This window comes from Ochotona princeps, chromosome 13, assembly GCF_030435755.1.
Source record: "Ochotona princeps isolate mOchPri1 chromosome 13, mOchPri1.hap1, whole genome shotgun sequence".
In the NCBI taxonomy this organism is placed as follows: Eukaryota; Metazoa; Chordata; class Mammalia; order Lagomorpha; family Ochotonidae; genus Ochotona; species Ochotona princeps.
Window position 1 is genome coordinate 2,407,403 of NC_080844.1, and position 20,518 is coordinate 2,427,920.

Below are 20,518 nucleotides of genomic sequence, written 5' to 3' on the forward strand. Positions count from 1 at the left end.
AGTAGGATAAAGTAGAGGAAATACATTCTGCGTTCTGCTCTAAGTGAAGAAATATTACTTTTCCTGAGTAGGATTGGGAGAGGGCAGTTTCCTGATTTCAGGTACTGTGTTGTTTCACTGAGATGCTGACAGCACAGCTGAGCCAGCAGGGATGCAACCACGAGTCTCCTGGAGCAGTAGGGATAGCTTGACAAACCAACTGGGGCTTGTACTTGCCATGAAGTCAAGCTTATTGTTTACTTCTGTCTGTAGATAAGGACTGAGAGTAGACAATCTGCCCAGGCAGGCCTGCCTTGAGAAATAAGTCCACCAGTGGGAAGAGTGGAACCCAGCTGCTCTCCTCTTTTGTCTTCTAGAAACCAGTAAATTTCATTTTTTCCCTGGAGTGGCTCCTGTTGAAATGATGCCAAGGATAGATTTGTTCTGCATCTACAGGTGAAATGACACTTGTGGGCCCGGAGGGAGATGAAGTGATGCCAGCCCTTCCCTATAACCACATCTTGGGGATACATCTAACAGTGAATTCACATTAGAGGCTGAGCTGCGCAAATGTCTTTCTCTGTGTCATTTACAGAAATCACCAAAAGCAGGTGAGTTCAGGGATGAAGCATGGCAATTTTCAGGAAAACATTTGGAAAATTATGTTTATTGTATCAATCTTAAATTCATGAAATAATTTTGTGAATTATAAAAGTACATATATGAAGATGACTGGAAAAGTGCAGTTGCAGTTTTTTATGTATTGAAATGAAATTGCATTCTGTTTTTCTTACAATAATATATATTCAATTTTCCTGATATTAGTTATTCCAATTAAATTTTACATCTAAACCTGAACTACTTCAGTATGCTTTGGTGAACCAAACCTGAACTAATTCAGTATGGACCAAACCTGAATTAATTCAGTATGCTGTGGTGCTATTTATTTTTTCCCTAAAAGTTGGAAGTATTTCAATTCTTTCTCAAAATTTCACCACTGTTTCTCCTCAAGGATAATAAAGCATGCATACATTTTTAACACTAAATATTAGTGTTTTGAATTGGTAGTCATCAACGTGTTTCTGTTATAGTGCTTGTTAATTGTGTCTTTTATTACCATAAAATATCTATAAATATTATCTTCTATTTATACTACAATTAAAATGTTAGCTTACTTAAAACATACATCAAAGTAAAGCAACAGAAGATAAATACTTTCTTTTTAAAATTGTTTATTTTTATTACAGAGGCATATTTATGGAGAGAGAGAGAGAGACAGAGAGAAAAAATACTGCGTTTGTTGCTTCTATTCCCAGCAAGAAGGGCTGGAGCTTAGTTGATCTGAATCAAGGAGTTTTTCCTTGGACTCCCTTGTGGGTGTAGGGTACCAAGGCTTTTGGTCATGTTCTGCTGCTTTCCCAGGCCATAAGCATGGAGCTGTATGGGAAGTGAAGCATCTGGGACACAAACTGGCACCAATATGTGATGTTGGTTCTTGCAGATAGAGGATGAGAACATTGAGTCATGAGACTTATCCTTCAAATACTTTCTTATAATACATTTTGAGGTCATATTTAGTTTTTAAAATTAACAAATGTATAATACTGATAAGAGTGTTGAAGTTTTTGAAGAGGTGAGAGAATTAATTCACCATACACAGTGATATTACTGTGTAGAAAATGATCACCACATCAAAATTCTTGATTTGCTTCACAAGTTGCAAACATTTCACAACTTTCCTTGACTAATGTCCAGTTCTAGTCACATAGTTATAGCACTCTAGAATATTTAAAATGGAAAAGTGCAGGAAGCAAACATGCCATTGCAAATAAAAGCAGCCATTTTAAAAGAATTATCCATTTTTAGCTGCCCGGGTATAACATCAACTGATTTTTCAAATATTACATAATATTAGGGTTTAAAATTCTCATTTTACAATTCTTGCATTCCTGCTTTAAGGAGGACCTTAATTTAGGTAACCTCATCCTATGGGGTGTGATGAGACAACAGAGAGCACAGAACTCGTTATTCCTTTTTTTCTAAGATTATCAAATGAGAATATCTCCAGGGCTGTCACATCCTTTATGGAGTGATGCATAATTGTGCATGTTATTCAGCAGTTAAAACAGTTTTAATCTGTCCTGGTACTTAGTTCATTCTAATGCTCCTAAAATGCACATTTAGGCAGGATTATTGGGAAAAGCTTTGAGTCTCCCCAGAAACACAGTGTATGATTTGTTATTATCCTAGTGTAGTTTTTGTCTCCTCCCTCTTCAGTATTCTTTTCTTTAATATTTATCTTAAAGACCTTGGGAATTACAATTTCAGACTGTGAAACTGTATCATCAAAAGAATAGGTGACACATTGAAGTTGACCAATTCTGTTGTTAGCTTACCCTATCTATTGCGCTAGTGTTTGTCCATGTCATTGAACAAATCCTTATGTGGAGCTAATTGTGATGCAACTATGTTTATGTGATTATTCTGCCAGTTGATTCAATTCCATCAATAAACACTCTCAACATAGTGACATACATCTCTTCATTTGAAGTTCTTATTACATTATAGTGCTGTGAATATTATGCTCCTTAAGAACTATGTAAACTCATGAAGATATTGGGATGCAAATATCACTCTATATTCACTCATAAATACCAATATAATTTACTGCTCATAATTGAACAAATCTTTAATAATTGATAGTGTAAACAAGGAGGGAAAATACAGTTTATATTATTTTTGGGGACATCATTGTGGTTAAGCTTTCCCTAGAACACTGGCATGTTATATCTGTGCAAGTTCAAGCTCTGTTTACTTAATGTTCCTGATTCAATGTCCTGTTGCTAACGCACTTGGGAAGCAACATTTCTCTCTCTCTCTCCCTCTCTCTCTCTCTCGTTTCCTTTTGAATAAATCATTTTAAAAATATATTTCCATACAAATTACTCCTGAATTTTTCCACAAGGGTGTGCAGATGGGTTCTAATTGTCATTTCAGTTTTTCTCTCTTACGTACATATTAGTGTAACCCCAGACATTTCATCCTTCATCTTTACTTCCCTGCCCATTTAATTATGATATTTATTTCACCATGATCTATGACTACATAAACACTTTGGAGTTTAATATGAAAGCCAGAATAAAGAGCGTGAACATTTTGCACACTTCTGTGTTCAGGGTCTTCACCCTCAGTCCCAGTAACCACAGGCTGGCACGTCTAGCAGTGAGACCTGAGTTGGACATTCGTAGTTCAGAAGTGTTCATTTGGTTTAAAGAGATATCAATTCCTTCTATATCATGATTATATGATAGGTTACCAAATTTTACCCAAATTTTGTTAATCTCATTTCTCTCAGGCAAGTAGTATTTAATACGAATTCTGCTATTCTTCCATGATGCCAATGCCAGATAACTTATAAAAATGTAGCAAACAAAGTTTACCTTGAAGTGCAAATAAATATGTGTTATATTCATGCTTACATGCATTACATATGTAGACTACTATCACTTGTTAGATTATGGGAATTAAGACAACTTTCAAGAGAAATCACGCAAATATTTTACTTCACCTGTCAATGTTCATTCACTTTAGCCACACCTTCCTCAGTCAATTTGGCAATATGGAAAGTCTCTGGACATGGAAGAAGTTTGATGACTTTCAAGATCAAATCTGTTTCAGGACATGGTGGACTATTTCAGACTAATTCAGAGCAATACACTTTAGGGAACATCACCCAAATAATTCTGTAGTAGAAGAGGCAAATATTGAAATTCTTACCCAGTATTCTTGACCTTTTATTTGCCAATTTATATTCTCTTTCTTTCTTTCTTTCTTTCTTTCCTTCTTTCTTTCTTTCTTTCTTATTTTTAATTCTTACTCAGTATTCTGTTATTTATTTACCAACTCATTTATTAATTATTTTACTTTAATGCATGGCTCATGATATATGAATTAGGGTAGTACAAGCCCATACATATGTAAGTGAAAATGATTGCACATATATACTTCATGCTTCAATATATTATTGAAACTGAATTGGTATTTTCCTTCAAATATGTGAATAGTGAATCATTTAGTCAATTTTATCCTGAATCCATGTTATGTTGAGGGTGCACATACGTGTTTTTGGAAAAATCAGTTACCAGTGCTCACGTACCAGCATTTTTGCTTTGCCAGATTAAACCTTTGAACAAAGTTCACCAATCATTTAATCAATTATGCAATGTGTACTTTGTAAATTCATGCATGCCTTGTGGTTGCAGAAGAATTGTTTTGTCCATTCATGCATTCCTGAATATGAATTATTAAAGATTAAAATATGTATGCATTGTATGTTCTCAGAGTTTGCTTGAAAATGTTTTGAAATAAAAGTGAAAAATCAGATCATTTTGTTACAGAGTTTTTTGATATCCACAAATTGAGGAATCTTGAAAGGATTCAAAATTAACATAATGACAATATATTTATTGTGGAAACAGAAATTTAGAATTTTTATATCTAGGAATTTCTATTAAGCATTCAGGGCTCATTATACATAAATAGTCTAAATAAATATGACGGTTTGTGATAGTTTTCATGACAAATGTGAAAATCACATGTGATATGACATAGGTCTTTTATTTTATAGGTATCTGAAATATTTTCAGTATGCTGAGATGAACAAAATCATTACTAATGTTATTTAAAAATGTATATTTTTTCCAAGCTGGCATTGGAACCTTAGCCAATGCCTTCTTCCTTGTCTTCCACATCTTCACAGGCCACCAGGTTCATAGGCCAAAGCCCATTGATACAGTAACCTGTCACTTGGCTTCTGTTCACATTGTAATGCTACTTACTACACTGCTCATTTTATCTGAAGACATGTTCCAATTGTTGAACTTTTCAAATGAATTGAAATGTAAGCCTTTGTTCTACATGAATAGAGTGACAAGGAATCTCTCCATATCCAATACCTGCCTTTTGAGCATCATTCAGGTCATCACCATCAGTCCCAGCTCCTTCTGCTGGCCAAGATTTAAACAGAAACTCACACATTATATTGTCATTGCTTTCTTCTGTTTTTGGTCCCTCAACCTGTCTTCCAATAGCCACATGATCATCTATACTGTAGCTCATTCCAACAGGACCAATCTACTCAATGTCAGTAAAAACTGCTCACTTTCCAAGATGAACTCCATCATCATGGTGCTATTTCTCTCACTTTCTTTGTTCCAGAACATCTTCTTTGTAGGAATCATGCTGCTCTCCAGCATGTACATGGTGATTATTTTCTTATGTAGCCATCACAGGAAGTCTGAATACCTTCACAGCATGAGAATTTCCCCAAGAATTTCCCCAGCAAAACGGGCCACCTGTACTGTCTTAGTGCTTGTGAGTTTCTTTGTGATTATGTACTGTGTGGATATCATCATCTCTTCCTTCTCAGCTGTATTGCAGAAATATGAACCAATTGTCTTGGATATTCACAGGCTTGTTGGAAATGTCTATGCAGTTGTGAGTCCACTGGTGCTTATCGGTTCTGATAAAAGAATAATTGGTATTCTGCAAAAGTTGATAGAAATGATAATAGTTTTGTCAAGTTGATGAAAAACCTGAAAATGTGAATACTTTCATTTGCTAAATAAAATAATCCAGAATTTTAAATCTTATATAAATATACAGAATTTACTGTTATTTTCAACTTGTATATGCAGTATGAAAGTCTCAACATCTGCATGCATCTCATAATTCAAAGTTCTTCCTATATTGAAATTTGTGTCCTTTATGCTTTCCTAACTTAATGAATGAGAATGTTCTTTCATTCTTTTCATAGAATTTCCCATCAATACCTAATTCCTAAGTCTTTGTAGTTGAGAAAATAATCTAAATTTTAAATCTATATTAGTAATTTCAAGAGATTTGCTCATCAGAAGTAAATCAATAAGTTTAACAGCCATTATTCAATATATAAAATTAAAAAGCATCTGCTCATACCAACAAATAAACTGTTAAGTAGATGAAGCAAAAAGAGCAAAGACACATTTTGTTTTGTAGAGCAAATTATTTAATCAAAATTCTATGCTTATGGAAATAAATCATAATTTTTCAGCTCAATGATCAAGGAAAAATAAAAGCTAAGCCATGCTGACAGAATGTATCTTAAGAATGATATGATATGGAAGGGGAGAACCGAAGATGACCGACCATAGAGAGCTGGTGTAGGGCAGAGTGGGGACAGAGGGGAACCGATCCAGCAGAGAAACAAACCAGGAGACACAGAATTGTGGGGATAGGTGTAGGAAGGTCACTGGAATTCGCTGAAGTAAGAAGAGCTACACAGCGTGGAGAGACAACCATAAAAAGGGAAAAAGAGGAGACAGCACACCGCGAGAATTTTGGTGAGTTGCGATCCCAGCCAGGGGGAAGGCTGCGGAATCTCAGCCGTTCCAGGGAGGACAAAGGCAATTGGAAGGACAGGCATCCACACCGACAGGGGCACCAACCACTGGAGTGCAGGAGACCCTAACGGAGGCTACTGGATTGAACAAAGGGGTCATCAACCCAAGAAGATAAACAGGGGGGTTGCCCAGAAACGTGCCTCCCAGCAAGTCAGCAGCTTTGAGAGAGTGCAGAGGGGACTGGAACTGCACTCTGAGACTGGGTTACAGTAATCCCCAACTCAGCTCCGAATGGTTGACTAGCTGCAAGAGACTCCAGTGGAAACTGTTGCTGGGCTCAGCCTGAGCACTAGGAGTGGGGCAACACTTGGCAGAGCCTCCCTGGACAGAGGTGCAGACTGGTGGGAGCACGGCTACATGACTCCCATGGCTCTGCTCCCAATGGCAGAACACCTTTGAGAAAATGCAAAAAAAAAAAAAAAAAAAAAAAAGAGAGAGAAAGAAAAGCCTTGTAAAGGGGGCAGGGCAGGACTGTGAATTCGAACAGATCCCCTGCTGTGCTTAGCTCAGTAGGAAACCCTGAAGCAAAGCCGGTTCTGCAGAACCGGGGAGCAAGTTCTCCCAGCAGATAGAAGCTGGAGGCTGCTAAACAACGCCTGCTGGCCTGGCAGTGGAGTCGCTTACTACATCTCCCAGTGGGACAACTCTTTTGAGTGGGAATTCCAGGGAGAAGAACTCGACGGCTCTTTCCAACCCAGCCTAGCGTCTAGATTCCAAATCACAGGAGGCAGGGGCCCAAGACAGAGACCCCCACAGTGTGCAGCACTGGTACCCAGCCCAAGAGGCAAGACACGGCTGGGCAGACCTGTGGTCTGAAGGGGCGCAGAGGCCCCGGCTAGATGCGGCCAGCCCCGAGCCCAAGAGGCAAGACGCAGCTCTGTGGACCTGTGGCCTGAGGTGGCACAGAGGCTTCAGCTACACACGGCTCCCGCCCCAAGCCCAAGAGGCAGGATGCGGCTCTGTAGACATGTGGCCTGAGGTTGCGCAGAGACCCCGAACCCAAGAGGCAATACGCGGCTCTGTAGACCTGTGCCCTGAGGTGGCGCAGAGGCCCTAAGCCCAAGAAGCAAGATGAGACTCTGCAGACCTGTGGCCTGAGGTGGCACAGAGGCTTCAGCTACACGCGGCACCCGCCCCAAGCCCAAGAGGCGGGATGCGGCTCTGTAGACCTGTGGCCTGAGGTTGCGCAGAGACCCCGAACCCAAGAGGCAATACGTGGCTCTGCAGACCTGTGGCCTTAGGTTGTGCAGAGGCTCTGAGCCCAAGAGGCAAGACGCGGCTCTGTAAACCTGCGGCCTGAGGTGGCGCAGAGGTCCCGAGCCCAAGAGGCAAGACGAGACTCTGCAGACCTGTGGCCTGAGGTGGCGCAGAGGCTCTGAGCCCAAGAAGCAAGACACAGCTCAGCAGAGTCAACTAACCGGAACGGAGGCGTGGGAGCAGTGTGTGTCCCAGTGGGGCAACGACTTTGAGTGTGAGCTGCAGAGGGAAGGTCTGGCACTAGGGCTGGGACATAGAGCCTCCTGACCCAGCTTGGGGTTGTGGTCCACAAGTTCTGAGCAACAAGCAGCTGGAAAACCCTGCTGTGCTTAGCTAGAGCCCCAGAGTCAGTGGCACCACCCAACAGATCTCCTGAACCGGGAAGAAACACAGGCAAGCAGGGCCACAGCAGGGGGTTTCGCAACAGGGGAATATATCTATGATGGTATAGTTGGGTGTGGAACAGCAAGCTCTACATCTACCCAGAGCAAAGAGGAGAAGCCCAAGGTTACAAACTATATCATTTACACTCTATCCTCATTGGCACACACAGGACAACACCCAACCAACTAGCTACAACAGAGACAAGTGGCAGAGGTATAAACCCAGGCGCAAATGAAGCCAATCAATACTCACCTCACCATCATCTGCTGTCCCAAATAGAGTAAAAAGAAGTATACTTAGGCCAACACTCCATACAGCAATTGCTAGGTCACACATCCTATAAGCTACAGCACCGAGGGCAACGACTCCGGACAAGCAAGTCAGAGGCTAAAATCCCAAAATGGCATGAAACAACAACACAATGAGGAGAAGTATCAGAAAAAGTAATGACTCAGAAGAAAGATCAAGTATTTCCCTCCAAAATAACTAAAAACTAATCTCAATACCTGAGGTGCAAGATGAAGACATAGAGGAAATACCAGAGAAGAACTTTAAGAAACTAGTGATGAGATTCATTAGAGACAGCGAGAAGCGTTGGGAAGAGTCCAAGGAATTCGAAAACCATGTCATTGCAGAAATAAATCAAGTCAAAAAGGGAATCCTCGATATAGAACACAAAATTGAAAGCCTAACCAACAGAATGAACACAGCAGAGGACAGTATATCAGAATTGGAAGACATTAAGACTGAAAGGCAGCAGTTCATCAAACAGTTGGAGACAAATCTGGAGAAAGCCAATAGGTCCATACAGGAAATGAAAGACAACCTCAAAAAATCAAATATTAGAATAATAGGCCTTCCAGAGGGAGTGGAAAAGGAGATAGGCTTGCAACGGGTGCTCAATGAGATAATACAGGAGAACTTCCAGAATACCGGAAATATAAATCCAGCACAAATCTAGGAAGCTCAGAGAACCACCAATAGAGTTGACCCAAAGCGATCCTCACCCAGACATGTGGTTCTCAAACTGCCTTCAAGCGAATACAAGGAAAAAATTCTAAGACAAGTAAGAAAAAAGGACAAGATTACTTTCAGAGGAAGGCAAATCAGAATCACAGCAGATCTCTCAGAAGAAACACTCCAGGCAAGAAGAGAGTGGGTTAAAACCTTTCAAATCCTGAAACAAAACAACTGCCAACCAAGAATAATGTACCCGGCAAAATTCTCATTTGTATTTGAGAATGAAATTAAATATTTCAACAGCAAAGAGAAACTAGAAGAATACAGCAGCATGAAACCAGCTCTAGACAACCTCCTCAGGAAGGTGCAAAACCCAGAGAGAAAAAATGAAAACCCAAATCAAAGATGCCAATTGGGAACTTCCCCACTAAAATCCATAAGAGGATAGTCAACCAGGCAGAGATTCTAATAGTCGCAAACACACACTTGCACACTTACACACACTCATGGCAGCCCAAAATCAATTTCTCTCAATATTATCTCTAAACACAGATGGCCTAAACTCACCAATCAAAAGGCATAGAATAATAGACTGGATCATGAAACAGAACCCAACAATCTGTTGCCTACAAGAGACACAACTAACCAGAAAAGCCTCTAAGAAACTGAAAGTAAAGGGATGGAAAAAGATATTTCATGCCAATGGACAAGAAAAAGGCTGGAGTAGCTATTCTAATTTCAAATGATATAGACTTCAAGCTGACAGACATCAAAAAAGACAGGGAAGGTCATTGTATATTAGTGAAGGTACTGATACATCAGGAAGTAATCACCATTGTGAATATATATGCACCAAAATCCAACGCGCATATCTACATGAAGCAATTACTTACAGACTTAAGAGGAGACATTGATATGCACACAATAATAGTGGGTGATCTTAACACCCTGCTAACAACAACAGACAGATCAACAAAACAAAAACTCAACCAAGAAGCAACAGAGCTCATACAAACAATAGAACAACTGGACTTGGTTGACATTTATAAAACTTTTCACCCCAAGGCCACAGATTATACATTTTTTTCAGCAGTCAATGGCACCTTCTCCAATATCGGACACATGATAGAACATAAAGCAAACCTAAATAACTTCAAAAAGATAGGAATCATACCATGTACCCTCTCAGACCACCACGGAATGAAATTGGAAATCAGCAATTCAAAAAGCCCAAGGAAATACAGAAACTCTTGGAGGCTGAACAATATGCTATTAAACGAACAATGGGTCAGAGAGGAAATTAAAGATGAGATCAAAAAATTTATGGAAACCAATGAAAACTCTGACACAACATTCCAAATCTTATGGGATATGGTCAAAGCAGTGCTACAGGGTAAATTCATCACAATTGGAGCCCCTGTCAAGGCCCAAGAGAGGCGTCAAATACGGGAACTAAGCACACACCTCCACGACTTGGAGAAACAGCAGCAGAAGAGCCCCACACACAATAGGAAACAAGAAATCATCAAAACAAGGGAGGAAATCAACCAGATAGAAATAAAAAAAAAAAACATACACAAAATCAATGAATCAAAAAGCTGGTTTTTTGAAAAAATAAACAAAATAGACTCCCCGCTGGCCCGATTGACAAAGAAAAAAACAAGAGAAAGCAAGAATTAACAGCATCAAAGATGAAAAAGGCAACATAACATCAGACACTGCAACCATTAAGAACATAATTAAAATTACTACAAAGCACTATACTCCAACAAATCAGAAGACCACCAAGAAATGGAAAAGTTCTTAGACTTATGCAACTTGCCAAAACTTAGCCCAGAGGCAACAAATGACCTGAACAAACCCATAACTGAAGCAGAGATTGAATCAGTGATTAAAGACCTCCCAACAAAGAAAAGCCCAGGCCCAGACAGCTTCACTACAGAATTCTACAAAACATTCCGAACAGAACTGACCCTAATCCTCTACAAACTCTTCAATACAATAGAAAAAGAGGCAACTCTTCTAAACTCATTCTATGAAGCCAACATTACCTTAATCCAAAAACCGGACAGAGACCCAACCGAGAAGGAAAACTACAGACCTATTTCTCTGATGAACGTCGACGCTAAGATTCTCAACAAAATCCTAGCCAATAGAATTCAAAAAAATCATCCGACATATCATTCATCCAGATCAAGTAGGATTCATCCCTGGAATGCAGAGATGGTTCAACATTCGGAAATCCATCAATGTGATACACCACATCCAAAAACTGAAAAACAAGAATCACATGATAGTATCAATAGACGCAGAAAAAGCTTTCAACAAAATCCAGCACAACTTCCTGCTAAAGACCCTAACCAAGGTAGGCATAGATGGAAAAATCCACAACATAATCAAAGCCATATATGAAAAACCCAACGCCAGCATCATACTGAATGGAGAAAAGCTGGAACCCTTCCCACTGAGATCTGGAACAAGACAGGGATGTCCACTTTCTCCACTACTATTCAACATAGTACTAGAGGTACTCCCTGAGGCCATAAGACAAGAAAAAGAAATCAGAGGAATCCAAATGGGAAACGAAGAAATCAAACTCTCACTATACGCAGATGATATGATTCTTTATGTAGAAGAGCCAAGAGACTCAATACAGAGACTGCTAGAACTTGTACGAGAGTTTGGTAGAGTGGCAGGGTACAAAATTAATGAACAAAAATCAACAGCCATAGTGTATGCGAACAGCCCCAAGATGGAAAAAGACTTAACCAGCAAGATACCATTCAAAATAACAGAGAAAAGTATGAAATATCTGGGAATAAATCTAACCAAAAATGTAGGAGACTTATTTGAAGAAAACTACAAACTACTTAAAAAAGAAATTGAACAAGACCTCAAAAGATGGAGTAACATCTCATGCTCCTGGATAGGTAAAATCAATATCATTAAAATGTCTATACTGCCAAAAGCAATATATACATTCAACGCAATCCCAATCAAATTGCCCAAAACATTCTTCATGGAACTGGAAACAATGATCCAAAGGTTCATCTGGAAGCACAAAAAACCACGGATAGCTAGAACCATCCTGAAGAATAGGAAGTTAGAAGGGGCAAAACAGTTCCGGACCTCTGGACATACTATAGGGCAGTGGTTATCAAAACAGTGTGGTACTGGCACAAAGATAGAGAGGAAGATCAATGGAGCAGAATAGAAACACCAGAAGGGAGCCCAAACAGGTACAGCCAAATAATCTTTGACAAAAAGACAAACGACAATCCAGGCAAATGGGAAGGTCTGTTCAATAAATGCTGTTGGGACAACTGGTTGATAGCCTGTAGAAACAAAAAGATAGACCCACATCTCTCACCATACACCAAGATCAAATCCAAATGGATAACAGATCTAAACCTACATCCAGAAACCTTCAAACTTTTGGAAGAAAATGTTGGAAATACTCTGCAAGATCTAGGGGTAGGCCCCGACTTCCTAAAAAGGACACCAAAAGCATTAGCAATCAAAACCAGAATAAACAATTGGGACCTCATTAGACTAAGAAGCTTCTGTACAGTGAAGGAAACAATCAACAAAGTAAAAAAGCAACCCACAGAATGGGAGAAGATCTTTGCGCACGACATAGGTGACAGAGGGCTGATCTCCAGAATATACAAAGAACTACAAAACAACCAAAATGTCAAAATAAACAAGACACTCAAGAAATGGGCACGGGAAATGGGCAAAGACTTCACAAAGGAGCAAACCCAAATGGCAAATAAACATATGAAAAAATGCTCAAGTTCCCTGGCAATAAGGGAAATCCAAATTAAAACATCAGTGAGGTACCACCTGACGCCAGTAAGACTGGCCCACAAGAATCAAAGCACCAACAACACTTGTTGGCGAGGAGGTAGGGAAAAGGGAACCCTACTCCATTGCTGGTGGGGCTGCAGGTTGGTACAGCCTCTATGGAAATCAGTATGGAGAACTCTCAAACAACTCAAAATTGACATACCGTATGATCCAGCAATAACACTCCTAGGAATATACCCAAAACACCTATTTTATGAGAAGCCAACATGCACCCCTATGCTCATAGCAGCACAATCAGTAATTGCAAAAACATGGAAGCAACCGAAATGCCCATCAGCAGAAGACTGGATAAGACAGCTATGGTTCATCTACTCCATGGAATACTACTCAGCTATTAAAAAACACAAAATGCAGTTCTTTGTGGCCAAATAGGCCAAATTGGAAACCATAATGCTAAGGGAAATGAGCCAATCCCAAAAGGTTAGATACCACATGTTTGCGTTAATTTAAGAGGATATGATTTTATGTTAAACATGTTATTTTATATTTATTATGTTATATGTTGTGTATAAACTAAAACTGAATTGACAATGAGGTGATCACAGAAGATGGTTAAGAAATTGCAAATGTTTTTAACATACTGATTACTCAAGAGTATAAGTATTAGTTACAGAATGAAGTTAATTGTTGCCGAGGGTACGTTGGAGCCTTTAATTGATCGGGTTGATAATCTGATGGCTCTGCCCTCAGACCGGACAGGGTCTCCCCAGGAAGCTGAGGAACTAGATTGGACTGTAAGATGTTGGACTCTATGTTTAGTTTATGCTTGCAAAGAGGGAATCTCAACTGTATTTGATCAGTGGATATGCAACAAGGTGGAATATTCTACATGGGGGGATAGCGGGGGGAGGGGTGGGGTGATTCCCAGTTCCAACGAAACTGTATCACATAATACAATGTAATCAATGAATAAAAAATGAATGATATGATATGATATGATATGATATGATATGATATGATATGATAATTACGTATCTCTCTAAATCTCAGGACTGCAGTTTATTCACTAAAAATGTTAACAAATCCCAGTGGAAACCCATCTACAAATTTATTGTGCATTATTTCTTAGTTATAAGGTGCTGGAGCAACAGAGTTACATAGATGTGCCTAAGATTCACCTATTCTTCCACAGGAGATAAACAAAATATTAAATGGAAAGTTGGGGTTTGGAGTACGTACCAGAGCAAGATCCCTGGAACCAAGTAAAGGAGCGTTATATAATTCTGGTGTGATAGTTTGGAGATAGAAACAAAGGCAAAGCCAATGTCAACACAATCCAGGGATGGGCAATCCAAATTTCAGGGGGAAATGTAAAGAGGAGAGCTTCAGCAGAGGCCTCTGCATAAACAACATACATTGGCAACTCTAGATTCAAGAGGAATCTGTAGTTGTTACTAGGTTCCCAGTAAGGTCAGCTAATTGTACCCTTCCTCTCTTTATCATCAGGTCACTATTTGCTATTGTAACGTCCCAAGCACACTGGGATACATTAGCAGGCTTCCTTGATTCCCTCTCAGATTTCCCACCAGAGGAGGCCAGTTCACATGCCTGGCTCATTCCAAGTTGTGGTAGTAATCACACTCCATTGGCTGTAGTGTCTTGGGTTTGTTGACCTGTACTGCTGCCATTGCTAGCCCTGCTCTCATGAGTTCAGCTCTTTAGGTGGTAGCTAAGATGTTGTACAAAAGTATAACAATAACAAAAAGCCATATTTCACACCTGGTACTAACAGTAAACATTCATAGTACAAAATTATCTGTTAAAATTGAATTCCTATATATTGAAAGCATTAATATGATCAAAATATCCATCGTACTTAATGCAATTTACAAGCTTATTGCAATTTTAAAATACCAAGGACATTTTTTCTCATATCTAGAACATTTTTTAACTGTTTTTCAGATTGACATCATTTCATAACAGCCACATCAATCACAGCATGAATAACAACAGCAACAACGTCAACAACAAATTGTAGCACCTTGATAAGTCATGTGCCACTGAGTAGGCAGCACATGCTTAACTAAAAGGAAACACAGAAGTCTCTTAGGAACTATGTTGCCATCCCATACTCCATGGGCACTTGATGAACTCCACTAGAGAAAAGAAACTATTTAGGAGCCAACAAACCGACATAAAAACATCAAAACATCTGAGACACAGCCAAAACAGCCAACAGACGTTCAAAAAAACAGTATAGATAAGACTATTGGATTTACCCTTTCCATGTTGGCTTCCTTATATGAGACAGAATATATGGTATTTATTCTTTTGTGATTGACTCATTTTACTGAGCATTATGATTTCTAGTTGGGACCACCTGGTTTTAAATAGAATAATATCATTCTTCTTGACAGCTGAATAATATTCCATTGAGTAGATATACCACAGTTTTTTTAACCACTCTTCATTAGATGCACATCTGGTTTGTTTCCATGTCATTGCTATTGTAGATTGTGCTGCTGTAAATATAGGATTACAGATTCCCTTCTCGTATGCAGATTTTACTTCTGTTGGGTATATTCCTAGTAGCGGTATTGCTGTATCATATGTCAAGTTTATTTGCAATTTTACAAGCACTCTCCATATGGATTTCCACAATGATTGTACTAGCCTACACTCCCACTAGCAGTGAAGGAGGGTACCTTTCTCCCCACATCCACGCTAGCATATGTTGTTTTTTGAATTCTGAATGTAGGCCAGTCTCACAGGAGTTAGGTTGTACCTCAAGGTGGTTTTCATTTGTATCATAAATTGCTTTGATTATGTTGTAGAATGTTCCTTCTATGCCTATCTTGTTTAGGGTTTTTAACATGAAGTGGTGTTGGATTTTATCAAATGCCTTCTCTGCATCTATTGAGAGGATCATATGGTTTTTATTGTCAATTTGTTGATGTGATGTATCACATTTATTATTGTTTTGTGAATGTTGAACCATCCCTGCATGCCTGGGATGAATCCCACCTAGTCTGGGTGAATGATCTGCCTGATGTGTTGTTGGATCCTGTTGGCTAGTATTTTATTGAAGATCTTTGCATCTATGTTCATCAAGGATATCGGTCTGTAGTTCTCTTTTTCTGTTGTTTCTCTCTCTGGCTTTGGTATTATGGTGATATTGGCTTCATAGAAAGAGCTTGGAAGGATTGCCTCTTTTTCTATTGTTTGAAAAAGCTTGTGTAAGACTGGGGTAAGTTCCTCTTGAACTTACTTTGGTAGAATTCAGCAGTGAAGCCATCTGGTCCCGGGCTTTTCTTGATTGGGAGGGCTTTAATTGTTGATTCAATCTCAGTGCATGTTATTGGACTGTTTAGATTGTTAATTGCTTCCTGAGTCAATTTTGGTGGCTTGTATATGTTCAAAAATCTATCCATTTCCTCTAGGTTTTCTGATTTGTTCACACATAGTTGCTTATAATAGTTCCTGATGATTCTTTGTATTTCTGAGGTATCTGTTGTTATATCTCCATTCTCATTTCTAATACTATTGATGTGTATTTTCTCCCTCCTTTTTTTTAATTAGTCAAGCTAGTGGGGAGTCTATTTTGCTGATTTTCTCAAAGAACCAGCTGTTTGATTGATTGATCTTGCGTATAGTTCTCTTGGTCTCTATTTGGTTTATTTCCTCCCTTATTTTGATGATTTCTTTTTTCCTACTAATCTTGGGATTGCTTTGTTGTGTTTCTAGTTCCTTCAGCTGTAAGGTTAGCTGATTTACTTGGTGCTTTTCTTGTTTCTCGACATAAGCACTGATTGAAATGAACTTTCCTCTCAGCACCGCCTTGATTGTGTCCCATAAGTTTTGATAAGTTGTGTTGATGCCTTCATTTGTTTCAAGCAAGTTTTTAATTTCCCCTTTGATTTCCTCTCTAACCCATTGCTCATTTAGTAACATATTATTCAGCCTACATATGTTTGCAAGTCTTCCTTGTTGTTTTGAATTCTTGGTCTCAAGTTTCACTCCTTGGTGGTCTGAGAACGTGCATGATATGATTTCCACTTTTTAAAATTTGCTGAGGCTTGTTTTATGGCCTATATTATGATCAATTCTGGAGAAAGTTCGATGTACTGATGAAATAAAAGGATATTCTCTATCTGTAGGATGAAAGGTTCGATAGATGTCAACTAAGTCCATTTGCTCTAGAGTTTGGGTGAGTTTTATTGTTTCTTTGCTGAGTTTCTGGCTTTTTGATCTGTCCATTTGTGTTAATGGGGTATTAAGGTCTCCCACTATGATTGTATTGCAGTCTATTTCTCCCTTTAAGCCCGTTAATATTTGTTTCACGTAGCTAGATGCTTTGGCATTTGGAGCATAAACATTTATTATGCTGATCTCTTCTTGCTGAAGCCATTCTTTGATCATTATGTGGTATCCTTCTTCATCTCTTTTGATGCTCTTTACATCAAATCAATTTCATCTGATATAAGAATGGCTATACCTGCTCATCTTTCCTTACCATTTGCTTGGAATATCTTTTTCCATCCTTTCACTCTCAATTTTTTCTGATCTTTGTTGGTGAGATGTGTCTCCTGAAAGCAGCAGATAGTTGGGTTTTGTTTTTTGATCCAATTCTCCAATCTGTGGCGATTGACCGACGAGTTTAAGCCTTTTACATTCAGCATTACTATGGATAAGGGGCAGTTTGGTCCTGTCATTTTGGTGATGTGTTATTCTATGATTGAGTCTTCTGTTAGCCTTTTAGTGGGATGTTCTCCACATTTGCCTTTGTTTCTGATGGTTACTATTTCTTTTTTCCTTCATGGGGACATTCTTGAGTATCATTTGTAGGGCAGGTTTAGATGAGACAAAATCTTGAAGTTTCTCTTTATTGGGGAAGAATTTTATTTCATTTTCAAAGACAAAGGAGAGATTTGCAGTGTAAGTTATTCTGGGATGAAAACTTTTCTCTTTTAGAATCTGGAATATGTCACTCCAGTCTCTTCTGGCCTATAGTGTTTCCTCTGAAAGGTCAGCCATGGGTTTGATTGGGGTTCCCCTATATGACACTTGATTTTTTTCTCATGCACATTTAAGTATTTTTTCTTTTGTTCAACTGAAGAGAGCCTGATTATCATGTGTCGTGGTGAGGTTCATTTTTAGTCAACTCTGTTGGGAGTTCTGTAGCCCTCCTGGATATTATTTTCTAATTCTTTGCTCAGATTAGGGAATTTTTCCTGTATTATTTCACTGAATACTCCTCTAATCCCAACTTCTCTTTCTACACCTTCTAGAACTCCCATAACTCTTATGTTGGACCTTTTAATCATATCTTTTAATTCTTGGATAGTTTTTTTAGCTTGACCTAGCTCTGCTTCCACCTTTTTGCTTGTTTCTTCATGGTGACAGGAAATATCTTCTAATTCTGAAATCCTTTCTTCTGCCTCATTCATTCTGTTGTTAAGACTCTCCACTGTATTTTTAATTTGCTCTACTGTGTTCTTCATTTCTGATATATCAGCCTTAATTTGATGTATTACTGCTATTTCTTCTTTGAACTCTTGTTTGTATTTCTCATTGTTGACCAGCAGCTTTGCAACGAGTTTTCTGAGCTCTTTGTCCGCCATTTTCTCAATGTCTTCCTCAGTTAACTCTGGGAGTGGGCGAAGCTTTTGCTCCTTTGTTGGAGAGCCTTCACTAATATTCATAGTGCTTTTGTCTTGTCTTTTACCTTTTGTAGTTGCCAATCTGGTTGACGAAATCATCTCTATGGTGTATTACCTACAGGTCTATAAGTTAATTTTTATGTTCAATCAGTGCCCTGGATTTGGGGAACACAGCTGCCAGGAATAATTGCTTTGTCCACTGCACTGATTTTGTAAGCAGCACTGTGCTTGTCGCCCCCTGCTGTCCGATAAGTCTAAGAACTTCCTGGGGTTATTTTGGGTGGAGTTGGTGGCGTGCCTTGTAGAGGCTGTTTTTTCTGTGGAGACTGTGCAGTGCTCTAAGATGGTGATATTTTTGTCCCCAGGTCAGTTCTTGGGTGACTCAGCTGACCTCCCTTCAGTGTAACAGTGTCTGGTCCCATGACACTGTTATCTGAGAGTTGCTGATTTAGCGCATGTGCAGTTTACCACTCCTCCTCTTGCAGTTTATCAGTGTTCAGAGAACTTGCCTCAGTGTCCAAGTTGGTGCCCTTATGGAGCACCAGTAAAGATCGGGGGGCTGTCGGCCGTCAGCTCCAGGGACCACACAGATCCCACAGGTTGCAAGGCTGTTGCCTTGGGCTCAGCTCAGCGCAATTAGCCAGCAGCACGCCCACTCTGGATCTTCACTTGGGGTCCACACTTGTTGCCCTGCTACCCGAGATTGCGCCAGGTGGAGAGCTGCGGCTGGTGGCTTTCAGTTCCAGAGACCAAACTGACTCTGCAGGGAGCAAAGCTGGGGCTCCCATCCACCATTGGATCAGTTTCATGTGAACAGCCAGAAAAGGGCCTGTGTGCCACTCTGTCAACTCTGCATTCCACCTCTCCACACAAGATGGCGCCCTGAGTCCCTGACTCTCTCTGCCTGTAGCTGGTCCCAATCACTCAGCTTTTCTGTCTGCTCCCAGACCACACTCGCTTTCCTAGTTCCCCACGCGGACCCAGGCTCTCACCTGGCGGTCACAACATCTGTGTGGAGGCCACTGCTGGATGTCTGGCTTCACTGGAAACGGATTGCTGGAGCCTGGATCATCAGAGCCTGGATCACTGGACACTGGATCATCAGGATTTGAGTTGGTGCTCGCCGACTGCTGGTGGGTTCTTCAATCCACTACAACACTGCTGTCTTGTTTCCACAGCTACTGTGTGTCCAGGAAGGTTCCTGGTACCTTCTGCTTACTGCCTGAGCCCTACGTTCTCCCTGCAATCTACTTATTGTACTTCTCCCTGCCTAAAGATTCTCCATCTTATCAAGAGTGTCTATACTCTATTCCGCCATCTTGCCTCTCCATGTGATATATTGTTAATTCTGAAAAAGAAAAAAGCCAACAACAATGTTCCAATCAGTGAATCCAAGTTCATAAAAATTTCAGAAAAATGAATGATTTTCAACATAAGCACAAAGGAAATTCATAATTGCAACATAAGTCTTACCGGGGAAGATCCTGGGGTAAGTTCAAACAGAGCCAAACAAAACTATCATCTTGAAAACTTGTCTGATGAGAATAAACACAATGGTTTTTAGCATAGTTCACTTAGGGGTAGGCCCTGACTTCCTAAAAAAGACTCCAAAAGCAGTAGAAATCGAGACCAAAATAAACAATTGGGACCTCATCGAACTAAGAAGCTTCTGTACAGCTACAGAAACAATCAACAAAGTAAAAAAACAACCTACAGAATGGGAGAAGATCTTTGCACACTACATAGGAGATAGAGGGCTGATCTCCAGAATATACAAAGATCTCCAGAGAAACCAAAACACCAGAACAAACAAACTGCTCAAGAAATGGGCAAGGGAAATGGGCAAGGGAAATGGGCAGACACTTCACAAAAGAACAAACACAAATGGCAAACAAGCATATGAAAAAATGCTCAAGCTCCCTGGCAATAAGGGAAATCCAAATGAAGACAACAATGAGGTACCACCTAACTCCAGTAAGGATGGCACACATACATAATACCACCAACACTTGCTGGTGAGGCTGTGGG

The 20,518-nt window shown here is 39.7% G+C and overlaps 1 protein-coding gene across 1 annotated transcript; it reads left to right on the forward strand.

Annotated features, from left to right (window-relative positions):
* Positions 1 to 4,653: 4,653 nt before the first annotated feature.
* Positions 4,654 to 5,565, forward strand: LOC131481636 (putative vomeronasal receptor-like protein 4). Its single transcript, XM_058671148.1, has one exon. The coding sequence runs from the start codon at positions 4,654 to 4,656 to the stop codon at positions 5,563 to 5,565; it is 912 nt and encodes a 303-aa protein (XP_058527131.1).
* Positions 5,566 to 20,518: the final 14,953 nt, after the last annotated feature.

Bases quoted from the DNA above. Each gene is read 5' to 3' on its own strand.
- LOC131481636 (XM_058671148.1), top strand. From the start codon at position 4,654: ATGTTATTTAAAAATGTATATTTTTTCCAAGCTGGCATTGGAACCTTA.